The following is a 9,732-nucleotide window of genomic DNA, read 5'->3' as shown; positions in this document are numbered from 1 at the left end:
TTGAGCCTCCTGCAAATCACTGGTAACAATGAAATCACCATACAGCATAGTTGTATTGAGTTTAATGTACTTACATTGTCATCGGTAATGGGTTATATTGTAAATAAATCGTATTTGTCAAATCTTGAAACAATGATTTCTACCGTATGATGCATCATTAATAGCAGTACAAGACGATCTTGATAGAGTGTGGCTTTGTCCAAGGGACGCACATGCAAAGTACCCGAGTGTGTTCCCTCCAATCAGAGCGCTCTCTCCCTCAACATTATCCAATGGGAAATATGTGCATGCAGGTTGCTGCACGGTTATCAGTGCATCCCGCTTCACTCACGCCATAGTTCGAGTCAATTTACGAAGAAAGCCGACCCTTATGGTCACCATCAAAACCACTAAAAAACATCATCAGATCCTTCGACTTGCTAGAGGATTCTCGATGTGGACGCATGCGGCAAACGCACTATTGACAGTCTGAACCGGAGAGACATTTACAAAAAAAATCTAACTCTTGTCCGACAACGCAAGATAATTTCTCTCCTAAAGAAGTGTTTTTGTTTTCTGAAGTTTCAACCTTCAGTGGCTGCAGGATATACTTCAGAAGCTCCTGTAGTGGCCTTTGCTTATCGACCAGTTCAGCGCCTTTATATTTATTACTTTCTCCGGTTTATTATTATATTTACTCGAGCAAATTTGGTGGTTCATGCTCCCAAATGTTAGCTGTTGGGCAGATGGATGCTAACAGGCAGAGTGCTTTCGTCCTAGGCAGTACACCGCTGGCAGCATTGCACAACATGACCGAGATGAAGACGTCTTTATTTCCCTACACTTTGCAGAATCATGCGGGCTTCAAGGCGCCTTCTCTCAATAATTTGAGCACACAGCTTGCCCTGGGGACACCACATGGAATTAGCGATATCTTGGGTAGACCTATCAACTCAGCTGGACAGCTGCTCTCGGGCTTTCCAAGGATAAACGGCTTGGCCACCGCAGGAATGTACTTTAACCCAGCAGCCGTTTCTCGGTACCCGAAGCCCCTGACGGATCTCCCAGGAAGAGCACCCATATTCTGGCCTGGAGTGATGCAGAGCTCCCCTTGGAGGGATCCACGAGTGCCCTGTCCTGGTACGCTTGTTATCTGGCTGTGTATAGTGCAACATTTTTTAAATGCAGCTATACAAATCTTTATGTTTTACTTTTTTAATGTAGACATCTCTTGAATAGCCTAGGATACTTGTTTACTTGTTCGGTAACCTATGTTTTGGTTCTTGTAAATAACTTATATTAACTACCTATACATAACGAATTCGATGGGCTATCCATTTATATTGGTTTCCGTTTTAATTCATATTCTAAGCCTAGCTATGATAGTCAACACGATGTCTCTCTCCAGGAGTAAACTCGTGACAACTGTTTACTACTGATGATGAAATACTAATCACTGTTGTGTTTACATATTTTTGACTAGACTCTTCAATCTTTTTTGTAGCTCAAGCAAACATGATGCTCGACAAGGATGGAAAGAAAAAACACTCCAGACCAACTTTTTCTGGACAGCAAATTTTTGCATTGGAGAAAACCTTTGAACAGACGAAATACCTTGCTGGCCCAGAGAGAGCTCGACTGGCTTACTCTTTAGGAATGACTGAAAGTCAAGTCAAGGTGTGTATCATTATTTGAGTCTTTTTAAAATATTTTTTTTTACATTAATTCATTTATAAGCCTAAATGTTAATCGTTTTAAAATTAAAATTGGTATGTGGCAGTTCTGTGTGTAATGTGTTTTTCTCAGTTATTATTTTTATTATTATTATTAGCAGGCTTATTATTATTATTATTGCCAATATTGTTAACATTGGTGGTATTTGCCTAATGCTGTTATGTTTTCATTATTATGCAATTGGAGCTATTAGTAACATCATGTTTTTTTGGGCTCCAACTCAGATAGTAATAACTTTTATGTTGGAAGAATAATTACTACCCACTAGGTATGCCTTATAATTGTATTTATTAAGTGTTTAATTGTATGTTATTGCTTCTCCCAATAGGTATGGTTTCAAAACAGGAGAACCAAATGGCGAAAGAGACACGCAGCGGAAATGGCAACAGCCAAAAAGAAACATGATTCTGAAACTGAGAAGATGAAGGAAAGCTCGGACAATGAGGATGATGACGAGTACAACAAACCTCTGGACCCTAATTCAGACGACGAAAAAATCACAAGACTTCTGAAAAAGCACAAGGCAACAAACCTTTCCCTGATCAGTCCATGCAGCAATAGCTCGGACACCTTGTGATGACAGTGACGACTTGTCGTGAAGAGACTGAAACACTCCATGGTGCTTCTAAAGCTAATTTAACCAGGGTATAAATTGTTCAAATGGAAAGGGCGCTGATGGGTGGTGTGAATGATTTATGTTGTACAAACGAAAATGTAAGTGAGATGTATATATTTTTTACTGAGTAAGTTATGTTATTAAACCGATGTAAACAAGACATGGCAGCCTTTCCCGCAAATCCCGATAAGCATATACCCTCGCAATATTATAGCTTCATTTTGTTATATTATTGCCGAATAATGTTACCCATCTCTCCACCTTTTACCATTCTAAATTCAATACAGGTACATAATGTATGAATGCAAATGTTGTAAATTATAATGTAAAAAGCTTGTTTTAACGATTTCAACTCCGTTCTATAATTTGAAGGAATTTATGTTTTACCTCATCAAACAAAGATAGAGAACTGGACCATCGTTTATGTTGGAATAAGAGAGTATTATTACTTCTGCGAAGATGGAAGAAAAAAAACGTATTATGAATAAATTATTTAACAAGCTTTTGTTTTTGAACAGTTTATCTTCACTGAAATTACTCTTCATTGAATAACCACGTATTTTGACATTGATCGAGACCCACTCAAATACTGAGAAAACGGGTCTAATAAATGATAATTAACGGAAACCTGTTTGCTTCTTCTATCCAAGACAGTCTGAGATGTTTTGGATCACTTTTGTAAACCTTGCTTACGCAAGATGGAATAGCTCAATGTTAGATGCGTTGGTGAAAGTATAGGCCTATACTAAACTAATAGGCCTAGGTCTTGTGAAATTGGCCAACAAGGACAAACTATAAATTACACTTGACATTAGACTACTTGTAATGTTAATCTCAATATTATACTTTTCTTTTTTACAACGGTGTTGTGAATGATGGTGTTGATTAGGCCTAAACAATGCAATGTCTATACAGGGAGTTCCATGAATATATAGGCTACATATAAAATCCGTATTTTTTTCTTCAATTTTCTCAACATTTCAAAAACGAAATTGTCTACATTCACAAACCCAGATATGATCAGTGGAATGGAGGGTTGTTTATAGGTTATAGCCTCCATATGTTTGCGTTACAACCCCAAATTATAGCCTACTTTGTTTGCAATTATTAGAGTTTGAAGTGTGTAGACTACGTTATCCCTTTTAAAGTATATATACTTCACACATCTCAGAAAAGTTTATTTTGAAATAGTGATTTTCTTTGGACCTAACGCTCTGAAGTGTAGTTTGGACTTTTGGTCATATTGATTGATTCGGGCTCATTCATGCTTAAATAGGAGAGAGAATGACTACTCTACAATGTAGGCTATATTTAAAGCACAAATCAACACATTTTCAGAAAAAATATATAAAATGTCCATAGTGCTATGCCCCTACAGGCTAATTAATTAAACTGCATATTGTACTGTATTTTGTATGCATTTCAGATATCTGATACCACGTTTCACTATTGCGCTATTACATTTATTGGTTATTATATAAATGCACTGGTTCTAATTTACTTGAAATATAGAAATTGGCAATTTTTCATTAATCCATAACTGTTTTCTATATATGTCTAACACGGGAAAATGTTTTCGGCGTCCACACAGGCAGCCCAATTCTGACCTTCTTTCCTCCACTAATTGGACTTTTTGGCCAATCAGATCAGCTCTGAAAAATATCTGATGTGATTGGTCAAAAGACCGAAAAATGATCAGAATTGGGCTGCCTGTGTAAACGCAGCATAATAGGCCTAGAAAGCCAGTCTAGCTGCAATATCCATAGGACTAGAATTACCAAAGTGGAGACTTACACCTCGATCACACCGATAACGTCATAGCATTTTGGTTAAAAAAAGAAAGAAATACACCCATTTCAATGGAACGCCGTGTTTGCCTTGCACCATTGTATTACAGATGCAGTTCGTTCTGTGGAGCACACATTGGATGTATCGAACGGCTTGACAGAAATGGTAGCAGAAGGTGAACGTTGAAATTTTGTTGCACACATGTCCAGATGATGCTGCGTTCATTTTGCGCGATGACTCTGTAGGTGTGATCGAGGCGTTAAAGCTGCATGGGTTAACTTGATGTGATACCACGAACATCTTTGAAAACGGTCATCTCTACGTGCACCTAGCCTCTGTACGATTGTGGCCACGCATGCATGTTGAGCAAGTTTTTACAAATAACAAGACCTAATAAATCTTGTTGTGCGGTAGGCAATGCTGAAGTGATAGATGCGGTGGAATGATGACAAAACATCCATTGAGTTCTAATGGTTTTATTGCTTGAGAACCGCATAACCAACACTAGAGGCCATGACGTCAATGGGGTATAGAATCTCTATCTGCTGAAAGAAGTGAACTGCAGCTTCTCATCACGTGACCAGCGGGAAAAACAAGCAGTTTTTGCCTACGAATCAAATCACACTGCTAAAACGACACAAATTCAGCGGCAGTCACAAAATCATTTCCACTTGCGGTGATTTAGATGAAGAAAAAAAATAAAATCCTGGATCAATCTAACGGCTTCACACAGTCTGAACTCTGTAGTGTAGTAAATTAAATCAATAAAAGGAAACCTTCACGTTTCATCAACAGCCTCCCCTAATCGCTTTTTAACGCTCGAACGAGCGATGAGAGGACCTTAATTTGCAACATTGCTGTGAAGGCTGTTGAAGGCTACATACAAAAGCAATTCTTCCTGGTCTTTACCGACTTTAGCGTTTTTTTTTTGTTGTTGTATTATTATTTTTTTTTACAATGTATAATCAATACCTTTATCTATCAGTTGGTACTTAACTATTTTATGTTAACTCTTATACAATTCATTTCTTTGTACAATACTTGGCACCATAATGCAGTAACAAAAATAGATACTCAAGCCTATCTAAAAACATCACATTCAGAACCATAATATTATAACATAGAAATAAGTTAGAATAATAATAATGAAATAATGTGGGACTGCTATATATGAAACAATATCTTATATACTTACATGGTCTATGGCACTGCTTAAAATATCCTTGGATAGGCTATATAAATCATGTTGGCTGAAAAGTTGTTTTTCTTTTCTTCTTCTCTCCATTGTAATGTTAGATTCAAAGGTCATGGCTGATGAAACACCCAGCAGCCATATTGTCTCCATATACTTCAGCATAACAATTGTGGTAAGAATGATAAATTATCTCTTTAAAAAGTACAGTATATAAAATGAGATTCAGCTGATGTGAGGCATGGCAGTGTTATGCACACAAGTCAGCAATGACAAATAAAAAAAAACAACAAGAAAATAAAATAAAAATGAAATTAAGTGAAAATATTTATCTATTCTAAAACAGTGGGACCACACAGTTTGGTCAGAAGAGAGAGAACAGCACTAAAACCATCAACAACTCTATGTTATACTGTCCAATGTACAAATAAGCCTAACAATATAGATATACAATTTTTTTTGCATTGCACTTTTTAAAAACATCTTACACACTGTATGGAAGTAGCTTCTATATTAGAGGCGTACCTAAGAATTGCAAATATGGTATCTAAAATAATGTAGTTATGACTAATTTCTATTAGAGTTTTGGCAACAAGGCTGTGACATGGAAAATAGTTGTCCTTCCTTTCTCTGGGGGAATAGGGTGCGTCGCAATTGTGAGGTCAGTAAGATGTGTCTTATCGCAAACATGTCTCGGGTGGGTAGTCCAGATACTGACGTGTTGTGTGGAAAAACAACAGCTTGTATGAATGAGGTGTTAGAACGACTGCAACTGGTCAGCACTGCTGAAAAGTCTGTATAGGGTCTTCAGTGTATGTGTGTGTGTGTGTGTGTGTGGCATTTGTGTGTATCCTGTGTCCAACTCTCGTGTTCTTCTCACAGAGGCGCTTCACGCAGATATCTTTTCCACCCTTTGGCACCACTTCCCTGACAAAATAAAGAAGAAAAAAACAGACGCAATGAGAATTATGCCTCAGCGTCAGGCATGTATTAAACAAACAACTAAAAAAATGCAATGCAAAAAATGTAGGAAACCAAAGTCTAATTAATAATAATGACGGTAAAAATCTATCATTTATTAATAATAAATAAAAATATTTACCAAGACATCACTGCACGTTACAACACTTGTGCTTATTTGCATTAGCTTTACCTGCCCCGGTTGTTAAACGAAAGGACAGGTAGACAGGCTGCCAGACAGAGGGACACAGAGACAAATGAGCCAGTTAGCAGCAGTCCTGCCCTGAGTGTGAAGGGTCAAAGGCAAATGGGGCCAATACAAGTTTAAAGCTCTCAAACACGCACAAAGACACACACCCTAAACTCACATACCAGGGGGGGGGGGGGGGGGGGGGGCACATATTTTCACCTGCGTGCTAACTACATTGGAAAAAATGTAAACATAGCAGAATGTGATTTTAGCGGGTGCATGTGGTTCTTGGCCTAGGTCTGGTGGAGTATCTCTCTGTACCCAGGTCCCCTCACACACACACATACACTACTGTCCAGTCCACAGTAAGTAATGATGAAAGACTGAGAAGTTCAGCTTTAAGGCGCCTCTCTCTCTGTCAGCCTAACAGCCACTGTCTGACACTACAGACTCGAGGGACTATGTTAAATACTATCCATAAAGTCAGCATGACAAAATAGCCTCTGATCACAATATGACTGTTCACAGCCAACTTTTGGTTTCATTATAGGCACATGCATAGGCAATTGCAGTAATAGGCCAGTGGAGTACTAGTTTTTGGTTATGATAAGGTAAGGTAGTTGGTACTAGTCATATTCTTTCAAATCAAGGACTATACTGAATTCCATTCATTGAAAATGTCTGGAGATCCCAAATTCCAACAAAGTGCAAACTTAGTTTTCAATTGAAACAATAGAACATGATGAAATAATGTACTCAATTTCACACATACAAATCCATACACAGACAGACAACCACCCATACCCGCAAACAGGCAAAACAACCCAACACAACCCAGAAGTGGGATAGGCCTGTGATGTTACCTTATGGTCCCCCATGCAGACGTTGGGCCCTATATTGTCATAGACCAAGTTCTTCTCCTCATTTTCAGGCTGAGAAAAAAAATAAAATACACGAAAATAATTATATTAACAGTAGTATAAAAATGTCAACAAATAACTAAAACATCATCGAAAGAGAAAAATGTTCCTCCCAGTGTGCCAAATAATTTTATTTGTTGCCATTTCGAGGTCAAATAAGCATTATTCGGATTTCATTTTAACAATGTTATTACAAGAAAATTCTTATCTTAGACATTTCAAGCGGTGTCATTAAACCTGATCCTGAAGGAGCCTACAGTTGATTACATATGACTGATTTATAACTAACAGCAGAGTTTTAACAGAGTTAATACAACTTCAGAAAGTCAATATTGCACATTTTACTTGAAGATTGAATACAGTGAATGGACAGGAACTGTAAGGAAACCAGTTACCAAGACCATATTTACCTCCCAAACAAATGAGCTCATACAGCATATAAATGAATCACGTTTCCATATTTCACACAAAGGAAGTGTCAAAACACAGACATAAACCTCCTAGACTTTAATAAATCATTTCTCTGGTAGATCTGAAGACTTTTTAAAGAGCCTGAGAGCCGTCAGTTGTGACTAGGTGAGCGCAGCGCTTCCACTTGAGAAGAAACAACGAGTAGCTTCAGAATGGACCAGAAACTTAAATCCAAATTAACTTCAAACCTATCCTGCTAGTCTAAGGTCACTGGTGCGCTGGCGTGCACCGGGTACCTCACTCTACCTTTCTATAGGGCCACGCACCGGCACTTTCCCCAACCGCCTGCCAAACGCATAAGTCGCTGACTCCTGGAGCCCGGGATACATTCATCACATAGAGACTTGATCATTTACAAAGACAGCATCAAATTGTGGATTTTCGAGCTGCATAATCTTTAGACAGATAAACAAATTACCGGGGGCCCTCCGGCAGAAACAGAGCGCTCGCTCCGCTGAGCATTCATTACCGCACATCCACCCTCCGGCGCTGTGCCGCGCAGGCAGCGGGCAACCTTTGGTGTGTTAGGGCTCGGCGAGCAGAAAATAACATGGCGGCGAGTTAACCGACCGTGCCATGATAGACGATGCCACGTGGACGCCTGTTTTTCAGGCCCATGTCTCTACAATCTGTAACGCTGTCTTGGAGTGACTGAGTGTGTGTGTGTTTGTCTGTGGTGTGTGTGTGTGTGTGTGTGTGTGCGCGCACGTGCGTATGCTCAGTGCATCATCAGCCAATCTGTGAACATTTTAACGTTAGGCTCCCCCTACATTACAAGCATTTAACCTGTAATTGAGAAAATAAATAATTGTAGAACTACTATTTATGGACAATTTATAGCCTTTTTGTCTCTTTTTTAAAAACTAATGATGAGGGCAAGTGTTTTGGAAAGGGGGATTAGCCAAACCTTCTTGTAAAGCCACAGCAAATGAGAAGAAAGGCTAGTATGGATTTGTTATATTTTAGAAAGCCAACTTCCTTCCTCTCCTCCCTTCTGTGTTCTGGAGCTCAGAGATGTGAGTGTGGTTGTGTGCAGACTCCCACTGTGAAGTGGACCGGGCTTTTATCCTAGAGACTCCTGCACACCCCCAGACCATCAGATAAACAGCAGAAACAACTACAGTAGTACAGAAGAGAGGTGCTCCTGTGGAGGAAGGGATGCTCTGGTGTTGTGTTCATTAAAGATTCTCTCGTCGCCATGGACGGCAAGTTCATCCCCGTACAGGGACATGTTCAATAGGGCACACCGTAGCAAAACGTTTTGCAGTGGACATGTTCAGGCTGTTTCTCTCGGTTTCACCCCATTTCGGACAATTTTGTGCCTACTGAACATCTGCCCTGCCATGTCAAGGTGGCTGCCTTCACTTAAATTTACAGCTGGCCTCGCCGGTGTAATCTAGTCTCATTTATCACACCAGATGCCTTCCAACAGCTCTATTGTCATGGACCATCTCCAGCTTAATCAAGTGTGAGTATGCACTTTCATACACAATACATTTCTCCTCTTGTCATCTTAAAAAGCATAGTAATCAAATAGGTGGACAAACTCAATCTATTCATTGGGCTGATTAAAGCAACAACAAAAAAAATGGGACACCTCCGTGTAAACTGAAATGACAGATTTACACAAAACATTTTTTTTACGACAACAGTCGCCACCAACAGGGAAAACTTACTAAAAAAGGATGCAGTTCTTAAAGTTGTGGTTACATGGAAAATGGTAAGTTAGGCTGATCGTAAACATGTTAAGAGATGCACTTTGCGAAGATGCCAAGTGCTGAAGAGGTCTTAGAAACAGTTTTGCATTATCCAACCCCAGATCCGCCTTGTTCTCTAAACATCACAGTCAGACGTGAACAACTTTGAGAGACTAGCATGGTAG

General features: G+C 39.1%; 2 protein-coding genes across 4 annotated transcripts in view; one reads left to right on the top strand and one right to left on the bottom strand.

Moving 5' to 3' along the window:
- Positions 1-316: 316 nt before the first annotated feature.
- On the top strand, positions 317-3,292 carry nkx6.2 (NK6 homeobox 2). Of its 2 annotated transcripts, none has more exons than XM_029640879.2 (3): positions 317-1,119; positions 1,463-1,656; positions 2,042-3,292. In XM_029640879.2, exons 1-3 carry the CDS (start codon positions 708-710, stop codon positions 2,288-2,290), a joined length of 855 nt encoding a protein of 284 aa, XP_029496739.1. In that variant the 5' UTR covers positions 317-707; the 3' UTR covers positions 2,291-3,292. The 2 variants fall into 2 exon arrangements, with proteins under 2 accessions (XP_029496739.1, XP_029496740.1); XM_029640880.2 differs by having other exon boundaries at positions 1,484-1,656; positions 2,042-3,290.
- A 1,285-nt stretch (positions 3,293-4,577) lies between these two features.
- The window catches only part of LOC115113343 (inositol polyphosphate-5-phosphatase A-like), a 187,592-nt gene continuing 182,437 nt past the window's right edge, over positions 4,578-9,732 (bottom strand). The window contains exons 14-16 of one of the 2 annotated variants that reach the window (XM_029640877.2): positions 7,323-7,391; positions 6,412-6,499; positions 4,578-6,236 (exon numbers count right to left, since the gene is read on the bottom strand). In XM_029640877.2, the coding sequence (XP_029496737.1) occupies positions 6,419-6,499; positions 7,323-7,391 (150 nt within the window). In that variant the 3' untranslated portion in view covers positions 4,578-6,236; positions 6,412-6,418. The remainder of the gene's footprint in view (positions 6,237-6,411; positions 6,500-7,322; positions 7,392-9,732) is intronic. The other variant, XM_029640878.2, reaches the window with a different exon arrangement.

This window comes from Oncorhynchus nerka, linkage group LG28, assembly GCF_034236695.1.
Source record: "Oncorhynchus nerka isolate Pitt River linkage group LG28, Oner_Uvic_2.0, whole genome shotgun sequence".
Classification (NCBI taxonomy): Eukaryota; Metazoa; Chordata; class Actinopteri; order Salmoniformes; family Salmonidae; genus Oncorhynchus; species Oncorhynchus nerka.
The sequence above is the reverse complement of the archived record's forward strand: the minus strand, read 5'-3'. Positions and strand labels throughout refer to the sequence as shown.

Excerpts from the sequence above, each read along its gene's own strand:
- nkx6.2 (XM_029640879.2), top strand. The coding sequence starts at position 708 with ATGTTAGCTGTTGGGCAGATGGATGCTAACAGGCAGAGTGCTTTCGTC. Across the intron at positions 1,120-1,462 it reads TCCACGAGTGCCCTGTCCTG|ACTCTTCAATCTTTTTTGTA; the intron begins GTACGCTTGTTA and ends ATTTTTGACTAG. Across the intron at positions 1,657-2,041 it reads TGACTGAAAGTCAAGTCAAG|GTATGGTTTCAAAACAGGAG; the intron begins GTGTGTATCATT and ends TTCTCCCAATAG.